The sequence below is a fragment of the Oreochromis niloticus genome, linkage group LG19 (genome assembly GCF_001858045.2).
Source record: "Oreochromis niloticus isolate F11D_XX linkage group LG19, O_niloticus_UMD_NMBU, whole genome shotgun sequence".
In the NCBI taxonomy this organism is placed as follows: Eukaryota; Metazoa; Chordata; class Actinopteri; order Cichliformes; family Cichlidae; genus Oreochromis; species Oreochromis niloticus.
The window spans coordinates 39409-61338 of record NC_031983.2 but is presented as its reverse complement, the minus strand read 5'-3'; the positions used below and the strand labels follow the sequence as shown (position 1 = coordinate 61338).

The 21930-nt window shown below is 41.3% G+C and overlaps 1 protein-coding gene across 1 annotated transcript in view; it reads left to right on the top strand.

The window, feature by feature from the left end:
• Nucleotides 1-214: 214 nt before the first annotated feature.
• The window catches only part of LOC100693489 (calmin), a 51724-nt gene continuing 30008 nt past the window's right edge, over nucleotides 215-21930 (top strand). The window contains exon 1 of the mRNA XM_019348601.2: nucleotides 215-626. Coding sequence (XP_019204146.1) covers nucleotides 542-626 — 85 coding nt within the window. The 5' untranslated portion in view covers nucleotides 215-541. The remainder of the gene's footprint in view (nucleotides 627-21930) is intronic.

Sequence of the window (21930 nt, the reverse complement as noted above, 5' to 3'; positions counted from 1 at the left end):
ACTTAATTTTGATGTTTTTCCCAATTTAAAACAAAATTATGCAAAAATGAACTCCTGTGAGCTGTAAAAGTCATGACCAGTGTTTGTATATTTGTACCCCCCGCCCCAACAAAAAGGGAAAAGAAGGGGGAAAAGGAAATCAGTTACTGCCATCAGTTATTTTCCACCACTTGGAGGAACCTGTGTATTTGTGCAAAGCGAGAGCGAGAGAGAGGGAGAGCAAACGAGAGCGGGTGGGCGGGCTCTGGCGCAGCTCCATCCCACCTCGAAAATACCAACCAGGTGCTGCAGCTTCTTCCTCCTCTGCTGCCCGCTCGCCTCCCACATGCTTGTGGACGTGAGTCGCTGCACCGCTGCTCTGACGGAAGCCTGCGGCAGTGAGCAGCCGCTATGTGCCTCCACTGATTGACACATCGTCGTGGTGGATCCCGCTCGGACGGCCGGACAATAGGCAGCCCGGTGCAGCAGCAGCTTCTCGTTCTTAGCCGGGGAGCTTTCCCAGCATTCCTGTCTGGGAATTCTGAACTCACCGCGATCCCAGATGGCCGGACACGGCTGGGAAGACTGGTTCGAGAGGGAAGAATTTATCGGACAGATCAGCGACATCCGAGTGCAGAACCTGCAAGGTAGGAACATCTCAGCTGTCTGTAGACATGTTACTGTAGTTTGAGTCCACAGAACAGTGCGGACGGCCTGGCCACGCATACACTAGCACACTGAGAGCCCAGCAACTCACTTGCGTGGAAGATCACTTTATTCTGATGTGGGGAACTTTTCTTTTATTCTATTTGGCTGCTTTCACTTGCAGCACGTAGGTTCCAAACTTTCCAGACGGAACTCACAATTGCTTTGTTCCACACTGTGCGCCCAGGAGCCTCACAGACTCGGTGACCCGGTGATCTGCTGTGTGGAGGCTTTTATTTACTGAAGTGCACTTTCAGTGTACTCGACGTATGAGGTCCCTGATAGGTAGACTCTTTTCAAGACTAGTACACTAAAGTTTATTTGGAGGCTCTAATATGAGCTTAGAGTCGTGTGTAAAAGGGAATGATCACCGAGCTGCAGTAATTAGTTATTTTATTGTTGGCTTACTTATTTGAATTATTTGTATGTTATTTGGATCCAACATAGAATCATTGAAGTGGTCACACAGTAACCGCTCTCTCTCTCTCTCTCTCTCCCTCTTTGTGTGTGTTCATTTTCTAAAACCAACTAATCCCAGTTGTTGATTAGACCAGGTTCACTTCCAGAGAAAAATGACTTCCACTAAATCAGAGTGCACTAGTGTGGACACCTGTATGTCATCACTGGGTGAAATACTGCTGTTGCTATCCAAATGAGTTTTGTATTGGCCTATAATGCTCCTGCAGAAATGTGGGGAGGCAGTCAGATATGAACCTGCAGCTCAGGTTGAGGTGTCCTGACTTCCTCAGTATGTATTAGAGCCAGCTTTTCAAGCAAACATTTATGTGTTCTTGTCTAATAACTTATAACACTTCTTTAATTGGAGTGAGCTTAAAAGCCAGTGTTAAAATGTGAGTTGTCTTAAGATTGTTTTTCTTGTCATACATAAAGCAAAAAAGTAACATAACAGCTTTCAGAATTTCCCTAAATAGTCCTCAAAGAAAGCGATCTTGTGGTTTTTATTATAAGCAGGGAGGCATGAATGTGTGAGTTAACATGTTGTGGATTGATTCTTACAGACAGCTCTTCTTCCCGTGTAGGTGCATTACATTCTATTTTTCACTCCCGTGGGTGTAAGCACAGAAGCAGAGCACATTTGAAAAAGCAAAACCTGCTGTGAATTTTAAGTAATTTAACACCACTGTTGAACAGTGAAAATATCTTTAGATGTTTAATTCCACTGCAGTCACTGAAAATCTCGTAATAAGAGCCAAACATGTTAACCCTTGTATGGTGTTCGGGTCTGTGAGATCCATGCCATTTAGAGGCCGTTGCCCCTTTAGGCAGTATATACCATCAAAACCTGCAAAATATGGTATAAAGATATGTACACTTGATTAGAACTGATTTTATTTTTCTTATAACATTTTATTGACAAAAAACGAGAAGCACATTAATTCATAAATGTGATTGAACAAAGGTAAAAGGAAAAAATTAACCATGTTTGCTGTTCACATGGCTCGCAATTGGGATAAAGTAAACATCTGTTGAGTAATTTAACATAAAATTGTTTGATAGTGTTAATTGGAAAGCCAAAACTCTAGCGGGTCCACCAGACCCATGAACACTGGCTGAGTAACAAAAATACGAACACCATACAAGGGTTAAATGAATCCAGGTCATGCCACATGATCAGAAAGGCGTGTTTTGTTATTTCGACACACACATCTATGCTCGGTCATTCTCGACCACCGGCGGCGTCTCCCATTTTGACCTCAAGGCTTCCTGGCCATAATCGTTATGGATGTTCCTGTACACTATGCCGGCCACTTGGTTATGGCGTTCCATGTATGCCCTGCCTGCTAGCATCTTGCACCCTGCTGTTATGTGCTGGATTGTCTCAGGAGCATCTTTACACAGCCTGCACCTGGGGTCTTACCTGGTGTAGACCCCAGCCTCTATGGATCTTGTACTTGGAGCTGGTTCCTGTGCTGCCATGATCAGTGCCTCTGTCTTTCAGTTCAGGTTTGTTCAGCCACTGGTAGGATTTCTGCATGTCAGCCACTTCCTCTATCTGCCAGTAGTACATACCGTTCAAGGTCCTGTTCCTCCTCTTTCTCCTCTTCTTTCTCTGGTTTCTGCTGCCTGAGGTATTTACTCAGGTATACTCAGGTTTTTGTAAGGAAAGACGACAGACACAGGATATTATTGCACAGCATACTAGCAAATCCACAAAGAAATCATGAAAGAAAAAGAAAATGAAGGCACAGGTATGAATCTCCCTGGAACGTTGTGGGAGGATTCAAAATGATTTAATCATGTGCATCACAGTTTGGTACAATCTGGACTCAAAGCAACAGAGGGAGTGTGGTTATGTGTCCGGCTCATAAACCCTGCGGACCCTCATAAACCCAAGCTCTGCTGTCTCTACGGGAGCGCGTGCTCTAATGAGAAGCCTGCACATTCTCAGCCATTCATTCCTTTGTGGTTTTAAACAAAGCTTTCCCCGTGAACATGGACATGTCAATTCCACCTTCTTAAATGAACCAGTTTCTTGTTTTTGTCCCTTTTCTCTGCACGAAAGCTCGAGGAGCAGCTATCACTTTAAAACAATGGCCTGGAGGCTGTTACATAACACAAAATGAGAGGGAGAACGAGAGAGAGTAGCTCTCTGTGCATAACAATATTGAGCGTTCCCACACCACACATCCCACACAGCTTTCTGTCCTACCTCACTGGGATGTAGGTTTCTTTCTGAGTACAGTTAACATTGTTGGTTTCCATTCAAGTAACAGACTACTAAAGAATTACATTCTGCTACTTTATACCATAAACGTGAGATGATTCTAAACTTGATTATGATGTGCAGAATCCTTGTGAAAAATTCATTTGCTATGAGTGTGATTTCTATTAAATGTACAGGACTTTCTATTTATGTGTAACGAATATAAAACGTATGGGAATTCATTTTTTAAATTAAATAATGGGGAAAAAATGAGTATTGAACAATATTTAGTTTTTTAAATGCATCATTATATTTCTTATTGATGCTTACCATTTTAATGTGTCCCAAGACATTATAGACTTTATATAGGTGGGGGACTCCAGGCCTCGAGTGCCAGTGTCCTGCAGGTTTTAGTTCTCACCCTGAGTCAACACACCTGAATCAAATGACTAGTTCATTACCAGGCCTCTGGAGAACTTCAAGACATGTTGAGGAGGTCATTTAGCCATTTAAATCAGCTGTGTTGGATTAAGAACACATTTAAAACCTGCAGGACACCGGCCCTCGATGCCTGAGTCCCTCCACCCCTGTTATAGACCCTCATTCTGTCTGTGTACTGAGGTCCATGGGATCCTCATTGTTTTCCAGACTGTTCAGTAGGATGTGATTTTTTTTTTTTTTTTTGTATACATGTCGATCATTATAAACAAGCATAAACAGATTAAATGTGCAATAAAATATATTATAATGTACCACAGTCAGAAAGTGCCCCTGTTCATAACACTGAGATTACAGAGTTAAACATGAAGTTACCATGATAACCACCAATGTTGATTCATAGTACAGGCCTGTGATCTGTGCATTACTATTTACAGTTTTTCTGAAGTTTATTCTAAAACTTCAGAAAAAATAATAGAGCAAAAAAAGCACAGACAGCCGCTTCACTGGCTTTTTATTGTTTTTAACACTTCAGCTCTTTGTATGTTAGAACCTGGCTCTCTTCCGGCCAGCTCATGGACCAACAACAACACAAGCAGAGCGGCCCACACACCGGTTGTAGCACATACTTTGTGCACTGCCTCTAGCTGAGAACAGAGCTCACTGCAGGCAGACGGACAGGGAACATGCTCTCCCTGCTCGACCATAAGACCAGCTCGAGTCTCCATACACTCACTGCTATGAGGATTCTGGAGGTGAACAAAGGTCCCATCTTTTGAGTTTATTCTTTTTTGCATTTCCTGGGGACAAGGCATTTATAGACTTTAGATTTCAACTTGATTTAGTAAAAAAGCTTTCACTGCACAAACACTCAGCCTGAAGCTTATAGAGTAAGTTAGAATAATCCTCTTTGTTGTGTTTTAACAGAGATGGGAACCCTTCTTCAGACTGTTGTAGTCTGACAAACTAAAACAGAAGAGTGAGAGCGACACTTGGATATAGTGGACTCAAGTGTGGGCTGACATACTGTATAATTAACATGTTTTTTTGGAGGCGGGAATGAAAACTCTGTGGCGTCATCTGATTAATGAAGTAAAAGGACATCAGAGGGAGACTTTAGTAGAATGGTGCTGGAATCTTTTTCATTAAAATCTTTCATCCCATCAAAGATACACAGGCTTTTATTTTTTTGTCTAGATTGATTTTAATGCACACTCTGACAGATTCATGAACAGAACCTTTTAATGATTACTAAGGAGCACTGGCTTGGTAAAGCAAAAGTGAAAAGATGCAGGGATCTTTTCATTACAGGTACGCAGCTCTAAAAGGCAAAACAGGATGCAAATCTGTGAGGTTGCATAACTCTGAAGAAAAAATCTTTCCTGCTTTCATGAGAACTCCACAGTGGTTGTATCTCATTCATGTTAAGAAGGCTTCTTCAAATCAGAGGATAGGAAAATATCACTGTATGATATCTTTACACATTACCAAGAGCTGTGCGTGGCTTGACAGTGGCTGCAATAAGAACAGACAGATCAGATTGGGACTTTTATCAGATTTCTCAGAGCTACTGCACTGTAGTGCTGATTGGGTGTTTGTTGTAAAGATTGTTGTTTCATTTGCCCTTTTCCTCACGCTCCCTCGCCTCACCACACTTACCTTGTTTCCTCTTTTACTCTTCTCACCACTGATTGGCTCTGGAGTTTGTTCCTTAGTGGAACTCACCTGGCACACATTATATAAGGACTGCACTCACTTCCAGCTCACTCTTTTCACTCCCACATGGGGCAGGAGCTGAGAGTTAGAAGTCCATGTGAGTGTCCCCTTAAGTTAAGATGTCACTGATAATAATGAAATAAACCAACATATACTGCAACAGATTGATGGCTGTTTCATTTTGCATCCTGACTGGATGAGGCCAGGATGATCATCATTTCAATCTTCCTATGATCCTCCTAATTGTATTGTCATGACGGTTGGGCAGACTGAAGCAATTTCTCTCCTCCTTGAGATATTAATTCAAATTGGTACCAAAGGTGTATCTACTAAAAATCTCAGATGAGCTCAAGTCTCAGTGACCTCGACTTTAAGATCAAAGTCAGAGGTCAAGTGTTCTCAAAATCTTGTGAATGCGATAACTTTTTTTTTTTTTTGACCATTTTTACAATGATGAACTTTTCCATAACAATTTTAGGAACTTTCAGAAGAAGAGTTGGACTACTCAAAGTAATGCTGGGCTTACACTGTGCGATTTTTGGCCCATTTTGAGCCGATTTTTCAGTCGTGCGACCGTTTTGTTGATCGGCCCGAGTTTGGCCTTCATCGTGCGTCGTTCATCGTGTAGTATACGTGGGTTAACGAGAAGCGTTTAACACCTCACGACCAGCTCCCGATCATCAATCGCTTGAGGGTGTCACCGCAGCCGCTCACACTGCGCACGCGCAAACACATAAATTCCGGTGAAAAAGACGGAGTAGCACAGCAGTGCAGCGTGTGATCTGGACACAAGCGATGGAGGCACTTGTAGAACTTTGGAAAGCTCATCTGAGTCTTTTCGATGTGGCATCACAAAATTATCACGACCGCAACCGTGAAAATAGTTGGATCTACACTGCTGCTCAATCACAGCTGCCTGATCAATGTTTTTCATTAGCAATTTAGCAAAGTTGATGGTGGTGGCGTGAGTCTGTGTGAGTGAAAGACAGAGAGGGAGAGCGAGCGACAGATTTTCTGTTATAACCTTCATTTTTATGGACGCACAGTGTGAGCACTCAGGTCGCATCAGAGCATCGGGCCGTATAGTGTGAGACCCTGCATCGTGACCGACGAACTTCTAACCCCTGCGAGTCAATCGTGCAGTTTGAGCTGAAGCTGAATAACGCGACTGGAAAAATCGCACAGTGTATGCCCAGCTTAAAATGATCAAACCAAATCTGTTGCATCCCTAGTAAATACTAGTGAACAGTTTTGAACTGTAACTGTAGCAGACTTTAACCCTAAACAAAATTATTCTTCACTCTAAAAGAGAGCAAATTGTGACATCCCTTTACATTTACTGTAGACTGCAAAGCATCAGGATTAATTTGTCCAAACAGACAAACTTTTTCAGTGGAATCTCCTTTTGTCCAGCTGTGAATTATAACAAAAATTCATCCTGCTCAGTGTTACTTTAACTTACTCCTGTTAATGGCTGTATTTAACATAGTAATTACACAATGAATGACCACTGAAAGTCTAGTAGAAGCTCCTTTTCAACATTTATTCCCACTTCCTTGTCTAAAAATAAATGTAAAAGTTTATATTGTGAGATAAAGTGCTGGGTAATGTAAGCCTGGTTTTGCTCAGTTTTTGTCTGCAGTCTGTGATTGGCCTCTAAAAGCTGGTTTTATGACATGCACATGATTCCCTGGAGCCTGACAAATGGCCTGGCACGGACACATGCACTGACGTAGAGCTGCCTCCAAAGAAATGGTGATGAACCATGTGCCTCATTGTTACTAAGAGATGATGCTCTCAGGTTGACCTGCCGCCCCTGGGGGTGTTCACCGAAGAGGTGTAGGTGCAACAGAAAAACATCCACCCAACCACTAAACAGGGATTGCTTTTCAGTTCTCCCATATTCAACCTGAGGTCCTTTCTCTTGATGCTTCACTCATTTAAGCATCCTTCATTTTGAAGCCATTGCCTTAGTTTTTGATCAAAACTAGTGTTTGAACTTTGTTGAAGTAGTGGCTGGTTTGTATCATTTGCTGGAATGTAGATGAGCCAGTTTATACTGTGTCCAGCTCTTATATCAGTTCAGAATCACCCTCTGATTTTATATGATGGCCCAGTGGTTGTTGAATCACAAGCTGTTGTGTTGAAGCAGAGTTGCACACTTCTCTGCAACTTCTCTCCTCCTGTTATTGCCCCCAAACCCCATCCCCATAGAGACTGTGTCAGCTCCCAAAAAAACCCAAACTAAAAGTTGTCAAAAAATCACTTGAACATGAAATCACAAAGAAAGAACAATATAGTATCCATATCTGCACAAAAGATTAAAACATTGAAATGTGGATTATTAAACATTAAGTCCCTGCTAGTACACAAATCAATAACTGATCAACAAATCGATTAACCCTGCCTTAGAGAAACTGGGTTACAGCAGGATGATTATGGTAGCTTAAACAAATCAAACCCCCCAAGTCATACTAACTATCAGAATCCTTGAAGCATAGGCCAGCCCATTTCCACATCAGCTTATTAATCAATCAAAGATCCAGACAGAGTTTAAATTAATTTGAAAGCCTGATGCTCAGCCTCGTCCACCCTAGTTGGAAAATTTAAAAAACAGTTTTATTTGTAATCTAACATCCACCTGGGTCTTACCCAGAGTTTCTGTCTGATTTCTTCTTATCCATGCTGTCACTCTGAGGACTCTTTTCAGTTTGCTATAATTTTCAGTACTAGTTCACTGACGTCGATATCATTGGCAGCAAACTGTATGGTGTTCTACTTTCACTTCATCTGAAATGTTCATTCAGGCTCCTGTATCTGATCTTCTGATGCAAAGACACTGGGACCATTTCACCATAGCTGGTTGTGTATCAGGGCCTTTGCTGTTTGCCCTTTTGTGGGAAGGTCAGCTGGATTAACCTTCCCCAGGATCTGTGACCATAAAGATAATTGGTAAGCGTCTGCATCTCGGTCACTCTGTTTGTGACAAATTTCCACCTTTGTGAACACATGTAGTTCTAATTCACAATTGTTATTTTGCTGCATACTGGTTTGGTACCACCTTGGGTTGGTGAGCCGATGTAACTGAGTGAGTTCTGAAAACCACTGTTTCCATTCTCGGGCCAGATCTGGTGGCAATTCTTCATCCCAGGAGAGCCCCCTCTCCCACTCCCATTTCTTGAAACATGCACATGATGCTAATGGTAAAGGGATCATAAATGCGTGCTGAGGAATGCAGAACACTTCCTTTAGTTTCTGTCCTCTCTGTTAGAAACCTGACTAGTACCTAAAGGTTAAGTCAAGTCAAGTCATCTTTATTTATATAGCACATTTAAAAGACATCAAGTGTCGGCCAAAGTGCTGAACAGAGGGATAATATAATGAAAGAATTAAAGTAGAAAGAAAACATTTAAAAAAGAATTGTAAGACAAGTAAGAGTATATAACATATAATGTACATGCAAATATGCACATACATATACAAAATTGTGCATATTCACGCACAAACACACAACATTCAATAAGATAAGAGACCAAATAGACAGAATAAAAAGGATATCAAGGAGATCCGAAAGCCTTGGAAAATAGGTAGGTCTTGAGATTCGATTTAAAAACTTCCAAGGATGAAGAGGATTTTATGAAGGGGGGAAGACTATTCCAGAGTCTCGGGGCAGCAATGGAGAAAGCCCTGTCACCTCTAGATTTGAGCTGGGAGCTTGGAACTGATAGAACCATCTGACTGGAGGAGCGCAGAGATCGAATGGGTAGGTGCAGGCTAAGAAGATCTGAAATGTAACCTGGAGCCAAACCATGGAGAGCTTTAAAAAACAAATAGATTCGATTTTAAGGTTTTACTATGTTTAACTGGTAGCCAATGTAGAGATGCGAGTACCGGGGTAATATTCTCTCTCTTTCTAGTACCCGTCAAGAGCCTTGTGGCTGCATTTTGGACAAGTTGCAGGCGGTCAGGCTTGAGTGACAAATACCTAAGTAGAGAGAGTTACAATAGTCAATACGTGACGATATGAAAGCATGGATAACAGTTTCCAGGTCTTTAAATGACAGGATATTTTTGAGTTTAGAAATGCTCCTGAGTTGGAAAAAACTGCCACGAACAACTGAATTTATTTGCTTTTCCAGCTTGAGAGAGGAATCAAAAATGAAACCAAGATTTTTTACATGGGGATGTACATTAGCTGATAATGGGCCCAAATTGTTTCTTATGAGACTAATAGAGTCCTGCTCTATTAGTCTATAATGTCGTTAAAGGTAAAATCATCAGTCTCTGGCCTCCACACTGATCCAAGTACTTTAAATGGTTTTCCATTTGTCTCAGGTGCCAACATATAGTTTGCAGAGCTCTCCTCATCCATTTGCAGAGCTCCATACCTGCAGCAGCCAGTTTTGTTTGGCAGTTGTTGTTATATGATGAGCCTCTTCAACTGAGCATTTACTTGAAATGAATTCATCCACACAGAGTGACTCCCTTATTGTATTCACAACTTGTGGTTGGTTTGTTTCATATTGTTTTAGGTGTCTTTGAATCGTAGCCATAAGCAGAAATGAGCTTGGTGTAACCCCAAACACCAGGCTCGTCATCCTCAGAATGCGCAGGTGTTTATTCCTTTTCCAGTCGATGTACCTAAGAACCACAAGAACCCGCTAGAAAGGTGACTTTATGTTTCTAAATCTAATTAGAACAACAAGCAGATCTGGATTCACGTTTGGCTCTGTAAGTAAGCAACCATTCAGCAATGGACGGCTGTCTTCATGAGACGACACATCGAGGACCACTCTTAAATTGGAGCTAGTAGCTCAGAGAAGACAAAATTTCCAGCCGACAATCGTCAGTCCAATAATCGACGATGGGCGTTATATTCTCGCATGTGCAGACTTTTTGATGGGCGGAGCAATGTAATCATGCACGGAGTGATTTGACTGTATACAACACAGAAGTCCAAACATTGACGAACTAATTTTCCCCCCCAAATTAGGGCTGTTAGCGTTAATGCGGTGTTAACGCGGTCATCACGATTAACGCAATTAAAATTTTTAACGTGCTCAAACCATCTGGAGTGCAGAATGAACAAACTTTGGACAAACTGCCCAAAATGCGTTGACAGAGACATTTCAGGGATTTTGACTCAGTCTACGCTCCAGATGGGTTAATTGTTAATCGCGTTTGTCATGTTGACAGAGCATTAATGCTGACAGCACTAAAAAAACATAACATCGCCAGTTTGGGATTACTTTGACTTTAAACCAGATGAAAGAGGTAAACCTAAGGATGTAACCAAAGCGGTGTGCCGCTTGTGCAGACGTATAGTACTCAAACACGGCTAACTTGCATGAGCATGCACATGTCATTATTAGCAAACTTACTCATGGGCAAATAGATAAACAAATCGCCCCTGTAAAAACGATCGCCGATGGGCTCAGCCTATCGTCGATAGTCGATATATTCGTCCAATCGCCCAACCCTAGCATATAGTATCTTACAGTATCTGCGCTGATGTTATTGTGTGTCACATCTTCTGCTATGTTCTGCTGTAAATAGTCCTCCACCATATCTGCTTAACAGTTTCTGTTCACCGGGAATGGCCGAGGACACTTGTGGGGTCTCCACGGCTTTTATTACAATTTTCCGCCTAGGATCCCAGATGTTTTGTAGCAAGACCTTTACATTTCATTTTGATCTTGTGGGAACAAAGGAGCCAAACACATGCACATACATTCTGCACTTTTATTTTGTTTGTTCCATTTCCTTTCCATGCTCGTCATCTGCCACACTTGCAGCTCTGGCTGAGTCACCATGTGAATCGTGTTCGCTCATTTCTCCTGGGGTTCAGCATCAAAAAATGATGTAGCAAATTTGCTTAGCCAAGCAAATGTACAGGACGTCAGCTATAGAAACAAAAGTCTTCAACATGGCGTACAACACAAGTACAAAATATAATGGCTTCTTGATATTTTTAATATGGATGTTACCAACCATTTGGCCATGGTCATGGCAACCATGGCTAGTGTTAACTTAAAGTCATGATCAGAAGTTTAAATAAACAGGACAAAGACTGGGCTGTTTGGCCACAATGACAAGAGGGTCAAAGGTGAGGCTTTCACACTTAAAAACACTGCACCAGCTGGCAAGCCCGGTTTTGGTCGTGCAGTGTTTTGCGGCTGAAGGAACACAGCTTTATGCCTTGATGATGTCAGGTATGATGTGGGCCTCCAGTATTATGTGGTGATGTTACATTGATGAACATAAAATTCTCAAGTCTTCTAGAAATGATGAAATGAAAATAAAAATCTGACAAAATAGTTGTAACACATTTTAATATCAGTGAGCAGCTTAAAAAGTAAAGAGTTTGTGGCAAACACGTGTGATTTGATGTTGATTTATAAACCAATCCTCACTGTCAGTTTTATCCTCTGGTCCTATGACATGAGAGATAAGCTTAGTCAGCGGCATTTGTTGTTCTCTGAAACATTTTTAAACATTACCTAATAAATGGCTTCCTCAAGGTTTTATTGATGTTTGCAGAGGATTTAAACAGGTGCAAGTCATGCACCAACATCAATGACCACATAAAAAATAGTCTGAGGCTATTTCTTTGTTTGACTAGTGTGCCACGTCTTTGTGTATGAAAACTGGTGAGTTTGAAAGACATGAGCAAAGAGATTAATAACTGATTAACAATCATGGACAGTAATGGTGCTGGTTAGCATACAGGGCTGTGTTGAGTCTGCATCGTTTTTATTATCATTTTATAATCCTTTTTCCCTCCATCCACAAAAAAAGAGGGGTTGTTCCATTGGCTAAGTTATGTGGACCAGATGTTAAATTCAGTTTTATTTGGACAGCGCCAAATCACAACCACAGTCACCTCAAGGCGCTTTACTTTGCAATGTAAAGACCCTACAACAATAAAAGTATGGACATGGATTTTAATAATCCGTTTGAGCACAGCACAGCGGAGTGTGTGCTCTAATTGTTTTGATAGCTACCTTACTACGAGAACAGACTGAACACACTCTCCACACCGCTGTGCGCTGACCTCTGTATAGGGAGATAAAACAAACACTCGGTTCAGATCAGTATCCAGATTGTTTTTCTGTGTTTGGTGTGAGACAGCCACAATTACCTGAATTCAAAGGTGAGACCTTTGCACCGTGAAGGGCGTGCGTTCAGGTAGGGTTGGGTGATAAAACGATTAAAAGAATTATTGTGAAATAACCTTTTCATGGACAGACAAGAAGAGTACCACGCTGAACAAATTGTGGGGTTGGAACAGAGTCAGAGCCATGCCAGTTTAGGTAGATTATGAGAAGCACATGTGCGAATGTTTGGGCTACTGCAGCCACACACTCCAGTGTTAGGAGAGTGAGCGAGATAAAAGACAAAATGACGACAGAAAGTGTTAAAGTAAACTCAAGCAATAGTGTTACCAAACAGTAACACTATTGCCCGAGCAGACAAAATAGGAGAACGTTCTTGAAAAGAATGAGAAGAGTCAGAGGAATTCGGTACTGTCGAGAGATTTTAAGTCAAACAACGAAGCAGAGTAGCATTAACTGCAAACTGTATTGAAAGCAGGTGACACCATGAACTGTTTTTACATCTAAAGCAGTGCCATCCCTCCACAGGGCAGAGCTGACCGTTTACCAGCACAGGGCAATGCACACACAAAATGTGCATTGCACATACTCTTAGAGACTTTCTCACGTACCATGCCTTACAACAAAAAACATGGAGAGACAATGATATCACGACAGCCTACTTTACTGTAAAAGACATGATGTTAGTGAGCACAATTGAAAGTTTAAGTGTCTGACTGAAGTAAGTGACTCTCATTACCAGCTCTCTGCCGTAAACATCTCAGACAGGCCTTTCCCAGCTATACAGAGACAGATGAACAGCTGTCATATTTCACTAATGATCAAGTCACACGTCCGATCCATGTATGAGCCTCACTGCCCACATCACTAAAACAGCACCTCACTTCTTGTGTCTTTCTTGAAAAGGCACGTACTAATTTTTTTTGTCTTGGAGAAGAAGCAGAAAACAGCTGAGTGAATATATCAGTGTTGTTTCATTTCTCACTTGTTTGAAAGGATTTATAGAGAATCCACTCACAATGTTTTTTTTCTGTCTTTTTATGTATGGAGTTATTTCCCAACTTAAAGTTGTGTCATGTTCTAAAGTCCATTCATTGTGTTTAACTTCTGCCATAAAATTAAAAATTAATCTATATCGTCACTTACTAATTAAAGAGGACCTTGAAAGAAATATTAATTTGATTTATTTTATTTACAGATTTAAAAAAAAATAATATATTGTGAGATTCTTTTTTCCCCATATTGGCCAGGTCTCCCTTGGTTGTAAAAAAAAAAAAAAATTGTAAATGATGATACTCTATAAATTGGGCTGTTTTGACTCCTAATGAACCCTTCTTACTGAACAGTGTATATGTGTTAACATATGTGTATATGTGTGTGTGTGTGTATGTATTAGTTAACTAGATGAATAAATGTAGCTACTTTTGCTAGTCAGCACCAGAAATATTGGCTGTTTAAGCTGTTCTAAGATGCAACACATCCAGGAACTGCTAGTATGATGTGCTATTTGTCGCGGGACAGATGACATGTGGGAAAACCAGCAGTTTCATCTTTTTTTTTTCCCTAAAAAATGAAAATACAGTTGCAACAAACTAGAACATTCTAGCAGAAAAATGCATGACTTTATTCAATATGGGCATGCAGACCATCCCTGGAGGAAGAACGGCTGCTGGCACTAGCACTGCCACTGGTTTGTGTTTGCATGCTGAAAAACATGCTTTATGTGTTACAAAGACAGAATATCAGGCTTAGTATGCAATTGTTAAATGCTAATAAAATAAGCATGTGTACAAATGGAGTAATGTTAGAATGAGCAGCCATGCTTAGTGGCTACTTAATGTTTGATCTCAATAAATGAAAGAAATGAAAGTTTGCCTGGCAGCTGGTTTTCCTTTTTCCTCTCAGATGATGCCAGCTTCTCAGGACTCAGGCTCCAGCCATAATGTCTATCACGCGCTGTCACAAACGCAGTCGGCTAGATTGTGAGATTTTCTTGCAATCAACCCGACCAATACAAAGTTGGTTAACCAAGTCTCACCTTGTCAACCTTTTGTAACACATAATAATTCTAGGGTTATTGTGTTTCTAAAAATCGATTAACATGTGAAACTATTATCTGCATAAATACATGTATTGATATACTTATTAGTAGTATATTTATAAAGGATGTATAGCAGCTGTATTCAAATTTGTTTTGTTTTTTAAACAAAAGGTCAAGTTTAATTTCATATTTTTATTTTAAATACTCAAAGAAAATAGAAGTGGCACCTATAAGCATTGGTTGGTATTTTCTTACACTAAAATGGTGATTAAAAACAATTTAATGGGTTAAATGTCGGCGGGGAAAGAGCGGACCAAAGCGTGGGAAGCAGCTTCTTTGAACTCTGCTGTTATGTAATGTCTCTGGATGATGCAGCACTGCAGTCTAAAGGGATGATCTGTCATAGCTGCTCAATAAATATTTCAGTGAAAATGCTCTACTGCTATTTTGGTATTCTGTTACCTTGAGTCACAAACCAGCATTAACACTGCAAGTGTAATACTGATAATAATTAGGTCCCTAAACACAAAACAATCACTAAAAGAAAGGACTTTCTTTGGGAATTTGCAGTATTTCATCTCCCGAGTCGGCATTCAGAGTGACACCAGTGAATGTGTAGGTGGATCCAGGATATGTGCAGTGATTCCTTTTCAGTGTTGTCAGAGTGTAAGAAGTTGTCTTCATGGCTCAAACTAGCAGAAGTCAAAGCTAACCCTTCCTTTTGAAATTACCTTATTTTAAATACGTTTAATTTAAAAAAAAAAACAAAAACATGTCAGGTAATGCTCTATAAGAACCAGTCCATTTTTACTACAAAGCCAGTTCAATCTATTTGGGACATCTTTCTGTTATCTGGATTCACTTGCCCTAACATTGTTGATCAGCATCAGCAGTAATATGAAGCTGGTTATCAACTCGTGTGTTCACACCGAACGCGATAGAGGCGGCCAGAGCGTCAGGTTTACATGTAAAGTCAATGGAAAGAGCGCGATGACACGCGATTGCGCGTCCGGCGAAAATTCGGAAGCATATTTGCGTCGCAAAAACGCCAAAACCCGTGAAACGCGCGTCAGTGTACCGCGTCTGGCGCGTTTGACTCGCGAAAAAAACCACGCGCGTGAGTTTTTGTGTTGCATTTTGTGCATACGCGTGTTTCGCCTCTACCGCTGGAGTTGGAAAAATCTGAACTCCAGCGTCAAATCGCGCCGCGACAACCAGTCAGGAGCCTGGTGACGTGGCTGTAACCAGGTCAAAGGGGCAGATCCAGCCAAAGCCCTTCATTCTTCAATGGAGGGAAGGCTAATCAACGCCGTAGCAAACAACCCGGAGCTGTACGACACCAGGTGCTTTGTGTACCGAGACAGGAATATAAAGGACCGAGCTTGGAGGAAGAAATGTGAAGAGATCGGGCAACCTGGTAAGTTCATTCATTTCTCTTTTTACATGTTTCACTGACCCGGGGAAGCCGCACAAAAGCTAGCAAGCCACCGCTATTTTCCCACTGATGTACAAATACCGTTCTGCCTTTATGCATGTTGTCATATAGGAATATATTTTGTTTATTAATAAACAGCACACAGTGGTCCCGCTCATCCGTCACTGCCTCGCTTTTTCGCTGATTTCTTTCTTTTTTTTTTTTTTTTGCACAGTACAGCATTGCATTCTGCAGCCTGATTGACAAATCTCTTCCGTGTCGTGTCTCCTGCGCTTGTCAAATTTATCATGTTTTGTTTTGATAACCATCACATCCAATAGATAAAACGGCACAAAAACACCCATAACTATGACCCTCATTCGGAAATAGACACCTGCACCGCGAGGGAAAAAGGCGCACAAAAGTGGCAGGCAGATGAAGACAAAACACGGCATAATACTTTTACATTTTGCAATCTACAAAGGTTTGCACTTTGAGAATCAACTTGTGAGAACTGTGACTAATGTTCATGTGTGTGGGGAAAAAAAGTGTATAAAGTACGTGGCGAGGGGCTAGTTATTCTGACAACCCCTGCTGCAATAAATGAGGGACCACTGTATATACTTTCTCTATGATTATTGTATTCAACCTGTTAACATTTAATATTGTCTTGATAGAACCAACTGATTCTGCAGCAGAGCATCCCCTGTTGCTTCTCCTTGCTCCCCAGTCCCTCAGCTCCTGCTGCCGCACCCACAGGTATGTAATTGTAGCATCAGATGTACAGCACGCACTGATAGCTTTTTACTCTGTGGGATTCCCTTGTGATCACCTTTACTAAATATCTACAACTACTCTGATTATATCCTGTTGTTGTTTTTTTTCAATGTTGAAATTAAAATCTAGTAGCAGCCTTCTCATTTCTTTGTGTTTTGTGCTGTTTTACAGGCCCAGAGAGGAGGACAGCTCCGAGGCAGATGAGGGACTGGTCCCAGGACGGTCCATCGGCGGTGGAGCTGGCCATCCTGGTGTCCCTGAAGAGGCCACGCCAGTCTCCAGTGGAGCATTTCCTCCTCAGCCTTGTTCCTGCTCTGGAGAGCAGCTGGGTCCTTTTTATTCCTGTCTCTCTGTAAATATTTATTTTATATATTTATGTTTAATGTTTTTCTGTTTGAGAATTTTAATATTATTTCAAATAAATTTTTATAATGACTAATGTCTCAGTTCTACAACACAGCAAATGTTGGCACACGACTTGACACATGTAGAATTTATTTCATATTATACTAATGACAAAATATACTAATACAGTGGGATGCAAAAGTTTGGGCAACCTTGTTAATAGCCATTATTTTCCTGTATAAATCGTTGGTTGTTACAATAAAAAATGTCAGTTAAATATATCATACAGGAGACACACAGTGATATTTGAGAAGTGAAAAGAAGTTTACTGGATTTACAAAAAGTGTGCAATAATTGTTTAAACAAAATCAAGCTGGTGCATAAATTTGGGCATCACAAAAAAAGAAATGGAATAAATATTTAGTGTATATCAATGTGTGTGTGTCTCCTATGTGATATATGGGGTGCCTTTGTCTGGACGTGCTTCCCATCCAGAGCTCCACAGCAGAGAGGGAAGTTCCAGCGCTCCTGGAATCCCTCTGTGATGGACCGCCAGTCTCCAGGTGAGGGCACAGCCATGAAGTCGTTCACTAGACAGTCCCAGATGGCCGTCGCTACCTGGGGGGTGATCTGGCACACCGTGGACACACCGACTCTGAAACTGAACGCGATGGTACTGAAGGAGTCCCCGGTGGCAAGGAACCTGGACAAAATTGTTCAAAATTAGTATTATGTGTACTGCAGTTACAAAATACATTATTCAAATTCCAAAATAGTTTTGTGATGTCAGATTTAAATTACAAAACATAAATCTTACATAAAAATTATGTAATTATAAGGATAATTACATAATATAAAACAGTCAGTTGTGTTTTGTTTTAACTTTACCATATCATAATTTGATTAGTAGCAACTTTTACCACTACAGTGAGCCAATCACTCATAATTCCTAGACATGTCAATCAGGTAGGAATGAAGTAAGACATTAATAGAAATGAAGAGTTGTATGTTGACATGTAGCCCTTTCCTTGCTTAAATCATTGTTAATATTTTTGAAAAATTAACCTGTGATAAGACATAGCTTATCTAGATAGAACCATATAACTAAAGATGAACCAAACTTCACAATTTCATCTAGCTCTCAGTTTTAAGAAAGGCTGGTGACCCCTGTTATAGAGTCTGACAGCTGCGGGGATTATATAGAAATATTCAACTATACCAGAATTAAACCAGGTCTAAATTAAAAAAAAAAAAAAAAAAAGGAGTATCACTACAAAGATTACCAACAGTGGTCCTCATACCACAGTTTGATAGACACCACAGCCATGCTATCATTGCTAACACTGATAGCAGCATAAATCGAATTAAATCGGGACTTGATGAGAACTGTCGAGTATCACTAGAAATATTATAAAGTCGTCTCCATACCACAGTTTGCTATCAGTAAACACCGACGGCATTCACTGTTAGCATACCACATCCATGTTAGCAGTGTATAAACGGATGGTTTAGCGTATATTAGCACAGGTATCAATAAAGGACTACCGTATTAAACACTTTTACTAACCTCAGGCAGATGGACGGGCGCTCTGCAGGTGGGATTGAGCGCCTGTAGTTGGTGTCTAGGCGGGCGATTCTGGGACCGACACGGGACAGCAGGTCCTCAAACTGGGCAAGTGAAAGACGGTGATATCGCTGAAATCGGCCGTCATCCAGGCGCAGCTCCTCGAGCAAGTGGTGAAACTCACCAAACTGCTCACGCCTCTGGAGGACCTGATGGACCCAGGTACGGCGAGGACGTCCTTAACGGGCTGCTCTGCTCTCCACAGTAAATAGAGAAGGGAGACTCTGGGCGTTTATCAATATGCGTACTTGTGCGTACTTGCGTTCCTGTGTACTCGTGATACGTCATCAGTCGGAGACCAAGTACTGTTCCAATTCGAAGTACGCATCAAGCCGAGAACGCGAAAAAGTCCCGGATGTGTTCTCGATCCGCCCGTTTTATCGAGCATGCATCGGTGTGGACTTGGGACAGCTATATATCCCAGAATGCATTTCGTCCAAAACTCAACAGCGGACTCCCGGCACATCGTTTTCAACACCCCCCCCCCCCCCCCCCGCTCGCGGACTTCTCACTACTCAGGTTAAAGAAACTCCAGCAGCTGTCTATAGTATTGAGTGTCCACTAGAATAGAAATAAAAGCGTTCTAACATCTCACCTGCTTGTTTTTATTAAGGTATGTACACGTATGTACATGTACACTATTTTTTATTAATAGAAGTTTCACTACTGAGGTTAAAAATGATATATAAGTCACTTAGATCACTTCTAAATGTTAATGTTTGGTTTATTTCAGTGTTTTATTTGTTCCTGAGTAAACCGGTTTGGCTGTGATTACAGTTAAGCTTCATAACATGTTACTCACAGTTAAATTAGGAGGGGACGGCAGTAAAAACTCCGGACCTGTGACATCATCACGTACGCAGGTGTTCCAATTGTACATATCGCGAGTCCGTGCTCGCGTTCTCGGCGAGTACGTACTCACCGAGAACGCGAGTACGGACTCGCGTACTTGGGCATTGATAAACGGCCTCTCTCTTCAAGCGCTAGCTCGACAGCTGCCATCTAGCAAAGATACCGGCCGTTTATCAATGCCCAAGTACGCGAGTACGTACTCGCCGAGAACGCACGGGAGTACGTACCCGCCGAGAACGCGAGCACGGACTCGTGGGCCGTTTCTCAATTCTCAAGTACGCGAGCACGGACTCGTGATTTGTACAGTCGGAACACCAGCGTACGTGATGATGTCACAGGTCCGGAGCTTTTACTGCCGTCCCCTCTTAATTTAACTGTGAGTAACATGTTATGAAGCTTAACTTTAATCACAGCCAAACCGGTTTACTCAGGAACAAATAAAACACTGAAATAAACCAAACATTAACATTTAGAAGTGATCTAAGTGACTTATATATCATTTTTAACCTCAGTAGTGAAACCTCTATTAATAAAAATAGTGTACATGTACATACGTGTACATACCTTAATAAAAACAAGCAGGTGAGATGTTAGAACGCTTTTATTTCTATTCTAGTGGACACTCAATACTATAGACAGCTGCTGGAGTTTCTTTAACCTGAGTAGTGAGAAGTCCGCGAGCGGGGGGGGGGGGGGGGAGAGACGATGTGCCGGGAGTCCGCTGTTGAGTTTTGGACGAAATGCATTCTGGGATATATAGCTGTCCCAAGTCTACACCGATGCATGCTCGATAGAATGGGCGGATCGAGAACACATCCGGGACTTTTTCGCGTTCTCGGCGTGATGCGTACTTCGAATTGGAACAGTACTTGGTCTCCGACTGATGACGTATCACGAGTACACGAGAACGCAAGTACGCACAAGTACGCATATTGAGAAACGCCCACCGTCTGGCACAACTTCCTCCCACATTCCTCCCACATTTCCGGTTCACGCGCGTCAAAATATGCAATTTTGAGGTGCGATGGATTTTTCTTGGACATGCGTGGAGGTGCGAATGTGCACGCGTCAAATTAGGGGCGTTTGGGGCATTTTCGCTCGCGTCTATCGCATTCGGTGTGAACACACCGTAAGTTAACCCAGAGTTTCCCCTGCATGTTGATATGAAAGGGGTGGCAGCAGCTGACCAAACACGAAGGGGTGTTCCATGGATCGTATGACTCTTCTTCCAAAGAAAATAATCCCTTAGTGCCTGCTCCAGAGATGTTATCAAATAGTGATAAGCTCTAAAAAGCATAAATGTAAACCAGTAAAGTGCAACACTGTTGTTAAAAGGACAAAAGATCAGTGCTGCACAGAGCAATAAAATAAAGATTTTAATTCCAGTTAATTATTTTATCACTCAGTGCTGTTCTCAGTGCTGCTGTTTATTTCCAAAGCAGCGACTGCACATTTAGAGCTGTGAAAACTTTAAGTTTACTGTCCCACAGCCTGATGAAAACGTGGAAATCACTGCAGTTTGTCACAGATCACAGCGATAACACTATGACTGGTTGCTCGGGTATTCTTGATGTGTGTTCTAGTAGCTGCAATCCCAGTGAAAAAGGAAATTTGATAGCAGATTAGAACAAAGTGTAAAAGAACTTTTTAACATTTTAATACATGGACATTCCTGTGACAAAGCAACACACAGTTTTAATTATGGCTTAACAACCTGTACATATAACATGTATCCCCCAGCAGAAAATCTCTTAAAACATGCAGTAAATAAAAGAATCAGTAAAAATGTGGCGTTTCCAGTGAATTTTGAGCCAAATCTGAACATCTTACCACTTACTACTTAATTACAATTGCTAACTTTCTGAGTGCTCTTCCTCCACCTCTGAGTACCCAGTAATATCATTAAAGCTCTAAATACGTCCTTCATACTGCCCTTAATTTAAAAACAAAAAATTTGCACAGCAAACAAATGAGAGCAGCCAGCCAGAGAAGGCTTGGCTTAGATAAACGTAACTTGAGCACAGATGAAAGGTGGTTGTTGGCTAACTGAGCATAAATCCCAACTCTGGATGACTCTGATTTGTTTGGTCTCAAAATTCTCACAAATGTCAGCAACACATTTTAAACAATACAAAATGTGTTTTGGACATGTTCATTATGTTTTGCCTGTGAGAGGGTAAATAACGTTGCTTCTACGGAAGCACTGGTATCTCAGGAAGGGCCTTCAGTCTCTATTTTGAGAAGATCAGAGCAAATTAT